The 19,057-nt window shown below is 30.4% G+C and overlaps 2 protein-coding genes across 3 annotated transcripts in view; one reads left to right on the top strand and one right to left on the bottom strand.

Annotated features, from left to right (window-relative positions):
* Positions 1 to 3: 3 nt before the first annotated feature.
* Positions 4 to 6,553, bottom strand: Nse4 (Non-SMC element 4). Of its 2 annotated transcripts, none has more exons than XM_014439166.2 (8): positions 6,337 to 6,553; positions 6,175 to 6,213; positions 6,008 to 6,085; positions 5,799 to 5,926; positions 5,490 to 5,711; positions 5,198 to 5,399; positions 3,482 to 3,597; positions 4 to 242 (listed from the first exon to the last, which is right to left on the bottom strand). In XM_014439166.2, the coding sequence occupies exons 1-8, from the start codon at positions 6,398 to 6,400 to the stop codon at positions 114 to 116; spliced, it is 978 nt and encodes a 325-aa protein (XP_014294652.1). In that variant the 5' UTR covers positions 6,401 to 6,553; the 3' UTR covers positions 4 to 113. The 2 variants fall into 2 exon arrangements, with proteins under 2 accessions (XP_014294652.1, XP_014294653.1); XM_014439167.2 differs by having other exon boundaries at positions 5,799 to 5,921; positions 6,337 to 6,551.
* A 2,354-nt stretch (positions 6,554 to 8,907) lies between these two features.
* LOC106692939 (RCC1 domain-containing protein 1) overlaps positions 8,908 to 19,057 on the top strand; it is a 12,946-nt gene continuing 2,796 nt past the window's right edge. The window contains exons 1-6 of the mRNA XM_014439204.3: positions 8,908 to 9,194; positions 9,272 to 9,360; positions 11,448 to 11,634; positions 11,701 to 11,824; positions 15,389 to 15,576; positions 16,985 to 17,098. Coding sequence (XP_014294690.1) covers positions 9,029 to 9,194; positions 9,272 to 9,360; positions 11,448 to 11,634; positions 11,701 to 11,824; positions 15,389 to 15,576; positions 16,985 to 17,098 — 868 coding nt within the window. The 5' untranslated portion in view covers positions 8,908 to 9,028. The remainder of the gene's footprint in view (positions 9,195 to 9,271; positions 9,361 to 11,447; positions 11,635 to 11,700; positions 11,825 to 15,388; positions 15,577 to 16,984; positions 17,099 to 19,057) is intronic.

Raw genomic sequence — 19,057 nt, 5'->3', positions numbered from 1 at the left:
ACATTTAAGAAATATATAATTTATTGATTACAGTAAAACAAAAAAATAATAAAAATTAACAAATTGGACTTTGTACAAAAATATTAACAATAAGATGATCAGTTTAAAAATAATTAATCATTCTTTTTTTTTCTTCTTTCTTTCTGCGACATCGTGAATTTTTCATAGAACTCGTCTTCCTCTTGTATTCCATCGGGACTCGGTATTAAAGGAGCAGTAATCTCTAGCTTATTTACCAGCACCTGAAAAAAAAGTAAATAAAGTTATATACCTAAATAACACAATATTCTTAATTTATTTCAATAAACAAGCCAGGTTTCTAAAAATTAAAAACCATCAGTAAATTATAACTCAATCTGAACCAATTATTATCAATTAAAAACTACTTTAATCAACCAAGAAAAAACTGAACATCCCTTCACAATTGGGGGTTATACTTGATAAGATATGTAGAATGAATAAGACAAAATCTGTCCACCAGACACCCGTGGCTATTCTCGGGAACTACTGGGCCGAATTTTTATTTTGATTTGTCACAAAAGTCAAAGGTACCGATTCTCCCGACCAAAAAAATACCCGTTTTATCCGACATATTTACTTTTTTACCCCCTCTTGGGGTATCGTATGACTGTTTCAGTCATGATTGTACTGTCGCACTAGCTCTGGCGTGATAGTTGATAGTACAAGTAATATCAGTGGAGAAACTGTCACATTAACTATCAGATGTATACATCTTACAGTGAAATATCGTACAGTTTTCGCAAAAGTGCTAGTCACTAGGTCTGGCGTGATTGTTAATAGTACAAGTATATGACTTGACAGCCAACTACCGTACACTTTCCGTTATTTAAATTGTTAGCCACTATCATGATGTGACTAACGATAGTTACAGTCATGACATCCTTCATTCTTACGACAGTTTTACAGGGTCTGGCGAAATCGTTAATAGTACAAGCAATGTCAGTGGACTGTCGCAACATATCAACCTTACTAAATGCTAAATTACAATACCCGAAAAACGCGTTTTTTTATATTCTGTAGTACATAAACGGTTCCAATAATATTTAAGTTAAAACTTGCCAACGGTTTGTTTCTTACAACCTTTAAGTTTGTGATACATGGAATCAATCTCCCATATAAGTAAGAAAAATTAATGGAGAAAAGAAAACTTGGCGCAAAACTCATTAAGTATACATTTTATGGCATAACTTTTTTAATTTCTTTAAAAAAACAAAACAAATCGGACCAGCAGAGATACGGCTATTATATTTTGCGCGCATACTTCGGTTTATTGTCTCCAATAAAGATCCTATGCAATCAGCCATAAAAAACTAATTAGTCCACCTCAAAACGTAAGGTTTTCGGTTTCTAGATAGGTACATGTCGCTGCTCTGAAACTATGACAAACTGTAAACTTTGTGTAATTGATAATTGATTTTATCGTGTTTGTGAGCTCAAAATGCATTTACAAAGATCAAGTAAATGCATTTTTGAGCCCACCAACACGATAAAATATATTTCACAGTTGTGTCTTAATACTTCCTAACAAGGGTCCACCAAGGATCAAAATTAGGGAAGGAGAGAAGCCACAGTCAATCAGGTTGTGGCATTTCACCATGGAAAAGGTGAATGAAACTAAAATTTGAAGAAAATTGTACACAATTGTCGCAGTGGTTATTACAATTCGTATTTGCTTGAAAAAAAAATTTAATTTTTATTATACTAATAATTTTTTCACTTCTAGGAGAGGGAGGGGGAGGGGGAGCTACTGACCACTGGGTACCCCCATGCTTCTGGAGCAGCAATATGTAATCCCTATGTTACATAGCGATAGCTACGCAAGTTACAAATGCACACCTATTAGAAAATTATAAAAAAATCTCCACCAAGTCTTTTCTCTGAGACAACTGTGGTGATTTCTTTTTGAGACTTCACACCAAAGTCAAAAGTCATTCCATGATGATCCTAGGAATTCATTATCACTGCCAATTCAAAACATCTGATAATTAATACAATAGTAATAACAATAAATAATCATAAAAATGAGAACCACTTTTCAAGCGACATCTAGAAAGAATTCTCGAAGTAAAACAAAAATATAATATGGGTAAAAGAATAATTGAGACAAGATGCCACTAGAATAATACATTGATTTTTTAAATTATCAAAATCCTATACATGATTTTTACAAGTTATTATAACAGCCTTAGTGACAATATTTGAGATCCAAAATAGGAAACCCCTTGCTTTTCTATGAACGTACATAGTTGGACTTAACCATGAGCCTAAGAATACCACATTACCGTCAACCAATTTTAAATATTTTTTTTTGTAGGGTTTGTATAATGATCTTGCAACACTGAAACACTTTTTTTTTTTTTTTTATCGTTTGTCTCATACAGATTCATAATTAATTTAAATAATAAACCATCAGGCAATAATTAATAATAATATAATTCATTCGAAAATCCAGTCTCTCATAACCAGCCACTTTCTATCCTACCAATGATTTGTTACCCACAAAGTAAAGAATTAAGAAACTTGAATTTGTTTTTAATCCAAAAGACAAAAGATTTTCCAATGTGAGACTCATTCAGGAAGAGCTTCACCAAATGCGGGACCATTTCTTCATTATATAATCAGATCAAGGAGAAAAAATAAAAATTTAAATGGATTTTGGTGGATTAAGATGACAATTTATAATTTATTTCTGTAAGTTAATAATAACCCTTAGATGTTAGACTTCATAGACAGATCTGGTAAATAGGAAGTAAGAAGGAAATCATAGTATTAAAAAAAAAAACTTTTAAAGAACAAAATCTAACCCTATAAAGGAGTCATTATATTTTTCATAATAGTATCACATTTTAAAAATTGTGATTGTCAAATAGTTGTTTCCTGAGTTTAACAGCGATAAAAAGGATCTGAATCTCCTCAGAAAGGGATCAAAGATCATTCCCTATACACCCAACCCCATATAAGGGGTAAGTCCCAGTCATGCGAAGAGTCACATCAAAGCGATTGCTGAGAGCAAACCTGAGTTATAGCGGAGGAACATCAGAAGACTAGAGATGTCAAAGATAATAAAGGACTCCCGCCCAAAAAGAAGTAGTACAATTCTTAATATGGACCAGAATACTTAAAGACGGGTGACAGGACACTCAGCTGAACAAGCATCTCTATAAAATAAGACTGACAGAGTCACCAATCTGCAGGTTTTGCAGAAAGGATGTTGAGACCATATGTACTGGCCAGGATACTATTCAAAGGTAAGGAATAACCTTTGGGAAAGATTATATCTTACATCCTAAACTTTGTGAGATTGTTGATCCATATACGATATCCAGATTCGCAAAGGCATCTGGCCTGTTTTAAACAGAGGAAAGGTCGGCATACAATAGGCCACTTTTGCCGGGGTGAAAAAACAAAACAAAAAAAAAACGATAAAAAAGTAAACAAAAGGAGGATGGAGAATACTTACTTGCCATTCTTCTGTTGTAAGAGATACTAGGAAGTTTGATTTCTTTCTATTATCATTTTCAGGATTTATTGTATGAGAATTAGACAGAAGTTGGACCATTGGTTCATCATCCTTTCCTAAAGCATACACAACTATAAGGAATCTAAAAGATACCATAATGATTAAAAATAGTTAAAGAGTCAATGGCAAGAATGATTTTTTTAGTCCATATACTGTTAAAATTGAAAAAGAGGTATCTTTTGAGGAATCATAAGTACGATCAAATAGTGATATCATTTCTAGCTATCTTATTTTTGTATTTTACCTTTTGATCAATGTGTTGATCAGTTAATTTTTGTGGTAACAAACTATTTATAACCAACAATTTTTACGGGTTTAAAAGGCATTTTCCATAAGTATAAAGTTTTATTATGTAATTAAAACTGAAACTTTAAATTTCTCTGTTTCAATTTTGTGTGACAAAAATCATTCTATTCATGGACTCATCAATATTAATCTAATCTTTGAAGAAAGATACATGAGCTAAGTAGTCAAAACAATGTTTTCTTCAATAATTGTTATAATCTGGTAAATAAAAGGTGGTCAAGCATTTCAATAAGTGCTATTTTAACTATTTTACATAATCAATCGTCCAAAATATTTATCGTTTAAGAAGGCAGTGTTCATGATAGTTTATGAATGTAACTTAAAATATAATTTTTTTTTCATTACTTCTCCGCTATCACGATATGAATATACTTAAACGTATCAAGAAATTCTATAAAATTGAAAGCAATTAGGTCTGTTCGGTAGAATTGCTTAAGTTTAAAAAATTTAATATACTAAAAATATTTGTTCTTCTATAAAAATAAGTAGGTGGTAAAAAGTCAGTAAACATTTCATTACAAATAATTTTGATCCCATCCTGTTTCATGACTGAAGTGGGATAACCATTTGTTTATGAAAAAATCTTTTATTCTCTTTTTATAATCCAATTAGGATAATTTACTCATTTATCAAGCTGAAAACTCAAAATGGTCATTTTTTTCAATCACTTCAACTCTGAACCAACACCATTTCCAAATAAATTAAAACCTCCTTGTCAGAAATATTAAAATTTTTACAAATCTGTAACCTTGAGATATAATCTTATTATTGATATCTGCAAAAGGTATGTACTGGTACTGGTACTGGTATTTCGTGGGGGGAACAAGTCCGGCAAGTGGGCCTAGTGGTCCTTTTTGCCAACCCCTGGTGGCTACCTGAGTTGCTGCCGCATTCTAACCAAGGAAGGATTGTCAAGATTCACTCCTCGGGACCGCCAAAAAATGAATGTGAACTGTCCCAGGTGGGATTCGAACCCACAACGTTCCGAACCGAGTGCACTGGGACTGCGCCCCAGCCCGCACGGCCACCACGTCCCTTAGTATACATGATGGTTCTATAAAGAAATCGTGAAGCACATTTGAAAGCTTGGTCAATTACAGGCAACACTTTACTATTAAGCCATAAAAGTCTATAAATAGAATAGTACTAAGAGTATTAAGTTATTAGTTATATTAAAGAAACAATCTAAGATTTTAATTATATTGAAAGATCAAAATAAAAAATATATTCAAAACCAACATAACGAAATTGTAACAATACCACTTAGAAATGAAAAATTAATCAATACTAATTAATATTTGATATTCTTCTAAGGATTATACAATTAAATATTATATATTAAATACATACCTATAGTTAATAATGCCATTCCTTCTCGAACGAGAAAGGCCACAGCAAAAATATTGTAAACAGAGCAAGGAAAAGATGTAGGATGTAAAACAAGCTTCATGTACGGAACAGATGAACCATTTTTAGTAGAGAGCTTACCTAAAACTGATTTTATTCTTTCCATATGTTCTATCAATAGAGGTGGTTTATCTTCTGCAAACCCCTAAAAAAAAAAAAAATAAATTAAAATACTAAAAAAACATTGTTAAATACTTGTAATAACTAAATTAATATAGAAAAGTACACAACAAACCTGAAGTGGTTTAGCCGTCTTAGATTGTGAATTGTCATCCTTCCTCATAATTCTTGGTTTTTTTTGACTTGCGATAACCCTTTGTTCAGGGTTCTTCTTTTTTAAAAGTAATGACCTCGAGTTGAAAAAGACAGATTGACTACGATTCAATGGAACTAAATTACCTAAACTCCAATCTTCAACATTATTAGGCCCAAGAAAGAATTTGTTCCAACCAATAACCTACAAAAAAACAATCTTAAGAAATTTTCATTTTAAAAATTAAGTAAGTCAATATTCAAAAGGTCCTCCTTAAAGGCAGATTCTCACCAAACGTTCTGCAATGTCAGTCCATAGATCAATAGAACTCAAATCTAATTTTTGCACATCATCAATAAGTTTTGTAGTAGCAACATCAATTACTCTTGAATTGGCAACACATTCTGCAGTAGTCTGTACTGAAATTCAAATCCATCAATTATCAGTTACTATAAAGCATAACTTTATAAGGATATAAAGAGATTCTGTAGTGTACATACCTTCACTAGGATTTGAAGCAATAATATCATAAATATCACGGTACGTTGACCATATGGGGTATGGAGATTCCGCAACATCTATAAATTTAGGAAATAGTAAATCCTAATAACATAATGAATAAAATATAATTGAATAGTATAACCATCAGAATACAAGACATATTTACCTGGGTCTTTTCCAGACACTAAACCACCAGAATCCAAACCTTTTCAAAAGATAATTATTAATAAACTTGTAGAAACAGACAAAATATTTAGGTTTGTTAAAATAAACTTCAAAATCAAAGCATGATAAATGTCAAAAATCAAATCAGTGTTGAAATTCTTACTTGTATTAGACTTCCTTTTAGAAGCCTTTCGATTCTTTGTTAATTTATTGTACTTAGAACACATTATTAGGATAAGATAGTAAACAAATTACAATTTTACAGATTTGGCGCCAATAACAATTCGAAATCAACAAACTCAATCATGAAGCAGCCAGAACAAGCGAGGTATAATTTTAGATATGGCACCATAAGTGATACACTTACTTTTCTCCTATCTTAATTTGATTGCTAATATCACTTCCTTTTCGTTTGAAGGTCATGATAAGCAACAAATCGCTAATTAAGTTCTTTTCCATTTAATTTTTTTTTTTTTTTTTTACATCTAACATGACTTAATAGTAATAATGGGTAAAATGATAATTTGTACATTTATTTTTTTCGAAAGAAAATACATTTAATAATTTCTTATATGTAAATTAATTAGTTATTATGATTTTTAAAAAACGGCATTCCCCATTAAATTTTATAAGTTAATATAAAACCGTACAATCTAATTGACAAGCAAAGTTGTAAATTAATCTTGAAAAAAAAATTATATAGAACACAAGATTGAGTGAGATAATAAATTTTTACTTATTATAAGCTCGTAGTTTTCACTTAGCACTTATTACTTAATTAAAAACAAACTCAAAGTGAGCAATATTAAACAAAAAAATCACCAAAACGAGGCAATAAATCAACTGAAGTTCTGCCAACAAATATGAAATTATCAAACAGTGGTCGGCTAAAACTTAATTTTTAGCCGAAAGAGGAATTCAGCGTCTGGTATGGTTTCGGATGAAACCGAAATTTATTCAAATATGTGAAAATTTGACCGTTCATTAGTCGCGCCGGGGATAGGACTCGCCCTTAAGAATTATTTAGTTCTTATCAGTTCAAATGGGGTCGTCTAGAGTGGTGATGATCCTAGTGTTGCCTAATAAACCTCGGAGGAAGGAGTATGCTAGCAGTAAAAGTGAAGCCAAAAAGGCGAGCCTTATTTGTCTTTCAGAGGCATTGAAGAGGATCTGGAGAAGAGTACGAGCCAATCACTGGCTGGCTTCTGTTTCAATTTAGATTACAAGGGTGGACATTTCAATGTAAACCTTCCTTTCGTGGGCGTGTCCTTTTTTGCTTCACTTTTGCTTTGAAGAAGAGTAAGATTATGCCATCCCTCCTGTAATAAACAAACATCTAATCTTTAAAATGAGCTGGAAGAAAAATGTCGAGCACGCCCTTGAAAACAATACACTTTTGTTTTATTTTTTTGTTGATATTTAATTTTTTTTTTTCTACATTTGAACAATTTTCAGTGTAAACGCTCAGAAGGCCACACCGTTAATAAGTTTTAAGTAATTTCGAATACGATTATAAATAAAATCGTAATGGAAAATAAAATATGAGAGCTACCAATTTAATTTTTGCTTATTAAAAAACGTTTAATCAGTCATAAATCATTTTTGCTTTGTGTTGGATACATAATTAATTTTAAAGCATGAAGAAGATGGTCAGGGTTGCGGTCAAAAAAGAACCAATAGTTGTTAACTATTTAATGCCCGACGTTTCGCCCCACTTTGCAGGACTTCATCAAGGCTAAAAAGATACAAAAACAACTAAGAACATTACTTGTTGTATACATTCATCTTCATTTTCCGTCTGTTAGTGTGTTTAAATTTTGTGTTCCCAGATTTACTTTTCTGTTATGGTTTTTTTTCGCTTTATATGTGTCTTTACTTACTTTTTTAACCGTATATTTTATGTAATTTTTAATTTTTTATTCTTACAATTGTTTCGTATTTTTTAATTCTAATCATTGTTTATTCAAGTTTATTTTATATTAATACTATTTTATGTCTTCCTTCCTTTTATTATATATATATATATATAATTTTCTTATCACTTATTGTTTACATAATATTTATTCCTAGCTTAAGACATCTACTAGTATACCTATGGATAAGCCCTATAGGCCCGAAAAAACAAAATAATCTAAATGAAAGTCCGCAGCCTACCTAGAACTGATAAAACAACATTAAATAAATATACATTCAATAAAACAAAGACAAATAAAATAATCAGAAAAGCAAAAAGTGAACCCGAAGAAACATCGCAAGCTATTGAGTATAACTGGCATGTTATATATGCCAGTTCTACGCCGACCTCACAAAAGAAAGGATAGGGTATAGAGCGAGAAAAATTAAGTAATAATATGTCCATTTCATAGAAATTCCCAACTTTTACAGAAAGTTAGACTTTTTACTTGATGTTTACTGTAAATCATCTGTAAAATAAAATTTTGAAAAGATGTAATCTTTACAGATGATTAGATTACATCTTTCCAAAATTCATAAGGCTTCTTTAGAATCTTTTTTGTGAACATTAATCTTTTTCTCTTACAAATAATATTAAAAATAAAGGTTAATGTAAAGTCCAAATACTTTTGAAATTCACTATATGCATAAACCTAATTTAACTGGTAAAACACATATTAGTGTTCTCTAATATTACATTTATAATCTACCCGTTATAGTTCTTTGATTTGAACTTCTTACTTGTGATTGACTTGCAAATTTAGGAGTGTTAAATTTTGAATTCAAGTTGATTTTTATTTTTTAACATCAAGTAGATTTTATTACATTGGAAGTGAATTTAATTTTTCTTTTTGGTTTTGAAATGAGTGAAACAAGTTCTAATTTCGTTAAATACTATAAAAATGATATTATTCTGTGGTTTTAATGGATTTAAACAGTTTTTGTCTCTATCAAATAACGATAAATATATTTCTGAAAACGATGTTATCGGAAATTTTTTTGATAGCAAACTTGACGATGAACCATTAATTATTTCGGCTTCATGGAGCAATATTTTGATTTGGAGCAGTAAATAATTATGTTTTTATTTTAATTCCTTAGATTACTATATATTGTGTGATATTTATTAGTATGAAAAATTTCAGATAAAAAGTTAATATTGTCTGGCTTTGTTAATGGAGAGTCTGGTAAGAGTATTTCCCTTGATACACCATTTAAAGAGCCTGTGATTCAGGTTTGTACTCACTCAAATATATACAATGATGTGTGAAATTGAATTTTTTTTTTAAATGCACTAATTTTTGAAACTACGAATTTGATTTAAAAAATTCCTTCTTCGATCAATAAAATGTTTATTCAGAAAGAAAGGCAATCAGAAGACACTTTAGCCCTTTTCTTTTCTTTTTTCTCGTAAATTTGAGATGTCATTCAGTATATCAGATACTCATGATTTATTAATCCTGTATATAAATAGGGTGTATAATCCGTGTTACTGGTACTAGGGGGCATTGATAATATATAATACGTTAGGCTACAAATATAAATTTGTTATATTAATATTTGGCTGTATAAAACAATTAAAATTCAGTAAAATAACGCTTCTTTCAATGAAAAAGTTCTTGAAATATAAGTTTTTTTCATTTTCTGGGTACCGTATCGCCTTAATTCCTTTCAAACAACACACTGAGTTACATTTTAGTTTTTTGCTAATTTTTTTTCAAAATTATTATTATTTAAAATGCCCAAAGTGCAGTTTTTTTCAAAGTAAAATAAAATTTAAGATTGAAATCTTAGATTTGAAATTGTTTGAGATAAAATCCAGAGCCTAAAAAAGTATATAAATTAATGATAGTTTAATGCTAAGCAACAATCTCACTTTTATTAACTCTCATCTTATAGTAGTTAATTTCTTATCAAATAAATTCTAGAAAAAAGTTTGTTGTTAGACATAAGATTCAAATTATTAAATCAATTTAAATGTCATGTAACTTGCATACCGGTTGAAGTAGTTGCGGCTTAGGAAAAATAGTATTCTCACTTGATATTTTTTATATGTTATGATTGTATTAATTATTTTCATATTTAATTGTAATTTTTTAAAATATTCTCAATCCATTATCCTGTTTCAAAAAATGTCTGCTTTTCACTTGTTACAAACAGTAAATTATTATTATTTTGATATTTTAATTTTTAAAAAAGTGTTTTATATTATACAATATTTAAAATATTTCCATTTAATTTTTCACCACTCCTCCCATTGCTTTCTTTTTCAGAACTTTTTGTGGGTACATTAGTTATATGTTTGAATAATTTAACTGCCTTATTCTATATTTGGAGAATTCTTTTTTACATCTGTTATGTTTTTTTTTACTACATATTTTTAATTTATTTATTGCATATTATTTGGCAAATTCTGAGGTTTTTATTACATATAAATCCAGACTAGTTATAATCTTTGGATAACATACCTTACCTTCTCTTGTTGGAAGTCATATTTTTTATCTCGATGGTGAGTATAGCAAGCTTTACTTTTGATTGCCACTCATTATTTGACAGTAGTGAAAATTAGTTAATTCTTTTCCTATTTTTCAATTAATTTTTCTTCCCTCTTCACAACTGTAACAGGCGCAACAATTATTGGTAGAATTTCTAATGCTTTCATTATTATACTTGGACTGGTGATTGCTATAATTGATTTAATTAATTTATAATCAGTTATAAGTAATTCACCATACTAGATCTAGGAAACAGAGGATATCTCGGTTTTCTTGATTTCTCTCAAGATGGCTACTGAAGTAGGCCAGTTCATTCATGTGTACTTAATTTGGATGATGTGGATTTTTTATTTATCCCATTCTTATGCCTATTCTTTCCTTTTACATATCTCCATACCTTGGGACCAAGGTACTCCGCAAAAAAAGGACTTTCATCTACTGCTCTTATGGTCCTATAATTTACTCAGACCGAGGCTTCATTACCTCACCTGAATTGTCTTTCTGTGAAGATTATGGTTTCATCTTTTCACTTGTGGGTTCAATTATTACAGTGCCTAATCTTCATCTCTCAGCCCACTACCAATAATGCTCGAGATTCATCCCTCAACACCACCAGTATCTGTATCCTGATTCCTCCTCACTCTATCCCTTCCTATGACCATCACATCTCTATGAACTTGCCTCGTATAGGCCTTCTGTGTAGTCTACATAGCTGTCCTCAGATCAGAGAGTATGAAAGCACCCTCGACAATCTGAAAATATCAGAATTTTATTGATTTATTGTTCCTCTTCTTTTCATTTATGAATATTTTGATTCATATTTCAGGCATCTTGTGGTAAAATAATAAATACTGTTGTAACCAGCAATGGCCAGGTTTGGCAATATAATATTGATTGTGGAGTATGGAAGAACCTCACTAATTTATTCTATGCAGAAGTTCTTGATAAAGAACCAGGAAAAATAGTTAAGGTATGCAACGGAGATACTTTAAATGTTGCCCTCTCTGATACAGGTAATGCATCTTTCGAAGATATGTAATTTATAATAAAAATATATAATTATGAAATCTTTCTTTAAGGTGTTGCTTATTGTATGACAAATGTCCTTAACTATTCCGGTAAAATAAAAGATGTGGCCTGTGGGAAAGAGCATGGTGTTTTGCTCAGTGAAGAAGGTTCTGTTTTGACTTGGGGAGGAGGCAGGTAAGACGTCAATTCTGTTTTAATTATTATACAAGTGCTAAAACTTATTTTACCAAAAATCATAGTAAATTCAGAACTTTTTTATCTGATCGATATAAAATAAATGAAAAATATGGCTTTTATACAGCTCCGCCTCAGAGGTTAGCTTTTGTGGATGTCTAGTTGTCAGAGTCCAGTACACTACACATATAATAGTACTCAACCCTTGAAACGGACACTAAAGTCACATATATAATACCCTCCTAAGGTCCATCTTTGCTGAGATGACTCATGGTTGGAGACAACCTTTCCTCTTAAAGGGATTAAATAATGAGGAGCCAGTTGTCTTGAAGATACATGTCCCTGACTCCTAATAGGACAGAACTACCTTTGCTCAAATTGAAAAAAAAAATTTAGTGAAACGTTTTCAGGACCTTATCCGAAGTATTTATATTATTAGTATTAGCAAGCAGATATTGGGTAGTTCAACTTCAACCACTTTCTGTTCAGTGCCAAACCAAGTTTTAAGTTAGACATATTTGCCCTACCAGTACTATTTATATTATTATACTTATTGTTTTTATGGGTAATTTTATGCACAAAAATTATGTACAAATACTATAACTAGATTAACTAAGTATAAAATTTATATCTTTATTAAGAAACTAATTGGAATACAATAACAAGAAAACTAATTATTATAAAATGTAACTAAACAAAAACAAATTGCAAAGAAATTTTCAGCCGTTTCCTTTATGTTATCTTCAAAGATTATTGCATGGATTGATTTTAAATCTTATAACTACATTTAACTATGCCCTATCATCTTGTAATAATAATATTATTAAAAAAAACAAGACTTAGAATTTCTGCCACACATTAAAGAAAAATTATATTGAGGAAATATTTTGAAGAACTAAAACAATATTTTTTGAAAAAAGTCTTAATAATTTGTTAAAATACTAATGAAACATAACTGAGATAAATAGTTGAGAAAAAAATAAGAGAAAAAGTGTGGAATACTAGTTGAAAGTCAATATGATTTTTTTGAAACTTCATTTATCCAGAAGTAAATTGTTAATTTTGTAATTAGTAGGTTGAAAAAATTGAACATTGCTGTCTCTTGAATATTAGTGCCTGACCACTAGCCGCCTTTATAGACCTCCAACAAATTGTAAAATATCATCTTGATTGATTTTATTTATAAATATGATGCATCCCTCTCTGATAAGAATTTCAAGTGAGAACCAGATTTGAATTTTAGTAGTCATCTATCAGGAATCCAGGTCCAATATAAATAAAATAACTTAATAGTTTAGAAAAGAATCTGGAATTTCTTCTTCTGAAAAATATGGATATTAAAAAGAGATAATGCTTTCAAAAGGCTGAATTAAGTGGAAACCACAATATTTTAAATATTTGGGTCATTATCATAATTAGCTAGTCACTCAGTTTCTTTTTTTATTTATTTATTTTCTGAAGATTAACAGGTTGAACAATTTGGAACGTTCGTAATTTTTTGGTTAAAACATGAATTAAATTAAATAATTGCTGCATAAAAATTCTCAAGAATAGTAGGGACCACAATTAACTGTCAAAGTGTCTCTAAATGTCAAAGTGCAAGAACACTCAGTGGGTCAAAAAGAACCCTTTGATGAGGTAAAAAAAACTTCCATATAGAACACAATACTATTCTATATTTTTTGTACCATGTTTCAGGTTTGCTACTAATTTTATGTCCAAAGAGATAACGCCTAATATAGAGCATTAGTTTATGCTGAAGGGACAAGTGAATGCATCATTAATGAAAGACATACTGTTATGTAGCAAATTTTAAATTATGTGTATATCTGACAATATTTCAAAATAGAAATAGATGTAATTGACAAAATGAGGTAAAATAGATTATAAGGTTTTAATTGTATACATATAATGTATAGAAAAAATTGTCAATAACGTTGAATTAATATTAATTGTTGTAATTGTACGATATTAGTACATGAATATGAATACCGAAACGACGTACGAACAAAATATAAATAGATGTTTTTTCACCTCGTCATGTTAAGAAATTAATACAAACAACTTCCTAGGAAAGAAAATCCAGAATAAATCCATTTCATATTTACTCAGGTATAGTGCATCCAAGATGAATTTGTCTGTGAGTAAAGGGAGGAGGGAGATGTGTTGTGGCAAATATTCTCCCGCCATCCCCCACTCTTCTCTCCACTAGGTCTGTTCAAACAACCTCTTTTGACTGTACGGAGCATGTGAGATTTCTCAGTTGACTGGACTACCTTTTCTAACCTTTCCTCTGCTCGACCTACTTCTACAACTTTAGAAATAGGAATTCTTTATATCAGTTTTTTTTAATTTACCATATCAAGTAAACTGGGTAGAGAGAAAACTATCCACTCTCAAAGTGATCATGAATGTATTTAAATTCACAAAAACAGAAACTGAGAGTGGTCCAATCCATGTTTCCTCTGTTATGAAAAGCCAAAAATTACTGCATTTATCATAAGTTAATCCCACTCTAGGACCAAATATACTTTGGTTCATTTTCAATTCCAATTTACTTTTGTTGCATTTTCAAACATTAAAATTAAGAATATCGTTTCACAAAAAATTTAAACTTAAAATGTGGTAGTTGTTTTCGGAACACAGTGATTACGAAATCTCAAAAATGACTTTTTGGATACTGCATTCTTATGCATGTCAGAACAAAGCTGTCAATATATTTGTCTACAAAGTAAAACAAAAATCGATTGGAGAAGATGGTTGGCGGTGCGGACAGCAAAGAAACAACATAAATAAACAAAAAATATTTATTTATGCTGACGTTTCCACCTGAGTTTCAGGTCTTCATCAGGGTGTCTAGCAGAGAGGATTAGATAAAACTCAGTTTTATTTTTTGTTTATTTATGTTGTTTCTTTATCTTCTCCAATCAGTAATCTACGGTCAACTATCTACACCTCATTATAAAACAAGACTCAATAAGAAACAGTTCCAGTCAAAGATAAAGGATAACCTAAAGAAACTAGTAACCTCCTGTATTCACAACTTAGGAGACCAAGAATAGGGGAGATAAATGTGTTCCAAGTACCTATATAATCCCGAACTGGTTGAGTGTTTCTGGACAAGTTCTGGACTGCTTCTTGGTTTGTTCCCGGTAGGAGGGGTTTGTTATGTGGAGAGGAGAAGGGGCTAGGGTGGGGGTGCACAAGTTCCCATTCCCTACACGCAAACTTATCTTGGATGCACAATACCAGTGCTATCTGTTGGTCCTGGTATCAACTTTTTATTTTCCTCTATGCCTGAGAGCTATCATATATAGCAGCCAACTAAGCCTTCCAATGTTTTTTTTTATTACTAGTTCTAAATTTAGAACAATATCGCCTGTTTTCCTACAAATAGTTAAGGTTTGGGTTCTTCACTCATCCAGAGTATCATTGATTTATTCATACTCCACACTTAAGAGCACTAAGACAGTAAATAGCTCTATTTTGTATTTATGTCTGTGGTTACTTTAATTATAACATAATTTTATTAGTTACTGAAGCAGTGAATAATATTTTGTGCAGTCGTGGACAGCTTGGTACTGGTGATCTAGAAAGCAGTGAAACACTATGTGAAGTGGAGGCGCTGTCTGGCCTGCGAGTGGTTGCCATTTCTGCTGGTGGGTGGCATACCGCTGCCGTAACAGATGAAGGCGATCTGTATACTTGGGGCTGGAACAAACAAGGCCAACTTGGATTCCCCACTATTGATAGTAATAATGTGCTTTTTACATTTTATTTTTTTATTGCTCGGTCTAATAAATAACAATATTATGTAATTTTTTAATTTAAATTATGAAGTGTTGCTTGATACCGTGGTTACTCTGTTTTTTATTTGGTTACTATGTTCCACTTCACAAGTATATTAAGTTAACGTTAAATATTGTTTGTTCAATTATTATTTCACTCATTTGATTATGTTCTCTTTAAAAAAACTGTAGCCAGTGATGCCAGGCAACGAGCATGAAGTCCAGCCCGATTCTACCTGAGCACTCCACCTCGAGACTCAATGGAGTACCCAATTTTATTTGTAACATTCTGTTATAAAAAATGCATTGTTATTTTCACATTTTTTATTTTCTGTATACAATAATTAATGTGGTCAATCAGACAATAAATAAATCAGAAGAAAATAATACACCTTACTACCTTGAGCACATTAGATAATACCACTTCTTGGTTAGAGTCAGATGCACTAGACCTTAAGTAAGGAGCTAACGAAAGCATAATTGATCTTAGATCCACAGTCCCCAATATCTCAGTTCTTACCAAACTACCAATGTGAGAGAGACTTTGCACTGGTAACATTGGTCTTAGCAATGTAGTTCAGTGTTTGCTGTTTCTACCAGAGAAGGATTTGTATTTTTTTTATATGTCATTCAATGACACTTATCATTTTTTGATTCCTGTACCTTCCTGACATTTTTATTCCGTCTGGCTCATTCCAGCAACTAAGATTGTAATACTTATTCTATTGGTGTTTCTAGTCCGCCTGGGTTATCCCAACAAATACAACTGGCACCTTCTCTATCCATCCTCTCCTCTACCTACCTTTGCGTCCAGAACTCATCCCCTGGCATGGTTGATCCTTATTTCATTAAAAGAAAATACTGGACAAGTATTGTCGAGACCTTTCTGGTCAAGAGTTAATTCATAAATTCGAGTCAGATCATCTTACCCAAGCAATCTCGACAAAACATTCCACTGTCTGTTTATATTTTTCAAATTATTACAATTGTATTTTAACAGTTTTTATAATTTTTTATATAATATTCATGAAAAGACTTGACATAAAATAATTTTCTTAATTAATGAGTGGTATCACGTACGTGACATAAAATAATTTTCTTAATTAATGAGTGGTATCACGTACGTCTTGCTATGTTGGCTTCTGGGAAAAGACTGCACTTGAACTATCTAGTGTAATATTTTTTATATTTTATATAATATTAAAATGTTCAATTTACAATATGTTCTATTCATAGTAGGAATGAACACTTTTTGATTGTATTTAATAAGTGGTATAAAAATATCACTATAACTAATTAAAGTATCAAAATTTTATTAATTTCTATAAGGTAAGCAAGCCACATAATGTTAAATGGTGTTTCTCTTTTTTAGTTGAGAAAGAAAATGGTGTTTCAGTGCTGGCTACCCCAAAACCTGTAGATTTACCTGAGAACATGTTGGTAGAACAAGTATCCTGTGGAGCTAGTCATACGATTATTAAACTAAGTATGTTATTTATTTATATCAGAATTATTTATACATGTATCAATAGAACCGATATTTTTATTAATGTTTTATTTCATCTTTGATATATATATATAAAGATCCTGCCAAATACATGCGCCAGTATAACTTCTTTTTTAAAAGTTTATTTTTCTGGAAATTATCTTTGTAGAAGTTCCTTCAAAGTAACTAAAGAGTCCTAACATTGAATCTTACAAAAAAATAATAAAATAAATTGTCACTTATGAAAATTTGAACAAAAAAAAAATTAATGACGAGAAGATAGTTGACCGTGGATAATATATATGAGGAGAAGATGGTTGGGGTTACGGTCAGTGCAGAACACTAATAAGTAAAACTAATTTATTAGTGCCAACATTTCAGCCAGGATTTCTAGTCTTCATCAGTGCTAAGAGCAAAAAAAAAACAAGATAGCAACCAATGAATGAAGGATATATAGAATGATTAAAGTAAATAATTGTACAGAATGAGAATAGATAAAAATAAAGTAATGAAAGAAGTGAGAAATAAAACGTATATATAGGTAATCAAATATGTATGTAAAATATCATAATTAATGAAATAAAAATATAAAGTTATATAATGCAAAGAAACAATAAATATTTTTATTTAATAATAATAATTTAAAAATTAAAGTTGTGGAAAAAAAATATATAGTTAAATAAAACTTGGAAGTAATTAGAAAATATGACAATAATGATGTATATGGTGAACAAAACTAATAACGTGGGTAAAGAAGAATTAGAAAAGAATAGAGAAGGGGAAGGGGGTAACGGAAAAATAAAATAAAACATAAGACATACCTTGCTTGGAAGACGTTGGATATCCAAGTGATATCAGTGGCGTGGGCGGCAAGATTCTGAGTTAACAAATACATTAAAAGAGATGTTGATACTATCGGAAGATGAAGGATATACGTTACAAACTACTTGGAAGGGTAAAAATAAGAATTTATAATTATTTAAAAGGAAATGTATAAAAGGGTGACGACAAATTATTTAAAATTATTAAAGAACATAAACTATAGGGGGAAAGATAAAAAAAAAAATTAATAAAATTATCTTTTCAAATAAATTAATAAAATAATATGAAATAATAAAATTAATATACAATAATGAAATATTAAAGCAAATAAAATGGATTTAATGTATGATAGTTAATCTAATTATAAATAATATTTTAAAAGAAAACTTATGCAATAAAATTACAATTTTGTGGGTTAATTTCCATGGTGAAGTATGTTGAAGATCAGTGGTACATCCGTACCATAGGTGTAGGTTGCTAGGACATAAGTAGAAGTAGGCTGGTGGCGGCTCGATATCTATAGGTATAATATAATAGAGTCCTCTTTATCAGTAAGTAACTACAAGGAGTTAGCGTGGGTAAATATATGACAGATGTCATCAGTAGTCTGTCACAGCAGGACCAATATTGTCCAATAGTTAGGCTGAGAGATTACTATGCTAGTACAAGGTGCCACATAAAAGAATGAACACTTCTGTATATTTAATATTTAAATGATATTTATACTAATAATATATTTACAATAGTTACGAAAATAAATTATTTCATTTGAATTTTAAATTACGGCATTAATAAAAACTATTACACCGGGTAGAGGCTCAAAAGGATCCTTTGCCTAGCCCAAATCATAAAGGGTATTAGAAATAAAGGGAAAAAAAACTTTGGAATTTTGTTAAAAAAGTATATTGCATAATTTAAAATAATGAAATGAAAACCTTTAAAAATAGAATATACATACATTGAATAAAAAAAACAAACAAGAACTTAATAAAACTTATAAGTATTAAAAATTAATAATCAGGTAAATAAAAGAAAAAAAATGAAATACACCTAATTTAAAATGATGAGTAGATAGTTGACCATAGCTTATATGTATGAGGTTTATATATAATGGATTATGTATTAAGCTTATATATA

The sequence above is a fragment of the Halyomorpha halys genome, unplaced genomic scaffold, assembly GCF_000696795.3.
Source record: "Halyomorpha halys isolate HHAL.00 unplaced genomic scaffold, Hhal_1.1 Scaffold78.1, whole genome shotgun sequence".
Classification (NCBI taxonomy): Eukaryota; Metazoa; Arthropoda; class Insecta; order Hemiptera; family Pentatomidae; genus Halyomorpha; species Halyomorpha halys.
Note: the sequence above shows the minus strand (reverse complement) of the source record. Positions and strands in the feature narration are given on the sequence as shown.

What these genes read in the sequence shown, in the direction of transcription:
- Nse4 (XM_014439166.2), bottom strand. Translation starts at nt 6,400, where the DNA reads ATGTGTTCTAAGTACAATAAATTAACAAAGAATCGAAAGGCTTCTAAA. An exon ending in AGTGTCTGGAAAAGACCCAG is followed by an intron (nt 6,086 to 6,174) that starts GTAAATATGTCT and finishes CTAAATTTATAG; the next exon opens with ATGTTGCGGAATCTCCATAC. An exon ending in TTACAACAGAAGAATGGCAA is followed by an intron (nt 243 to 3,481) that starts GTAAGTATTCTC and finishes CTTTTTTTTCAG; the next exon opens with GTGCTGGTAAATAAGCTAGA.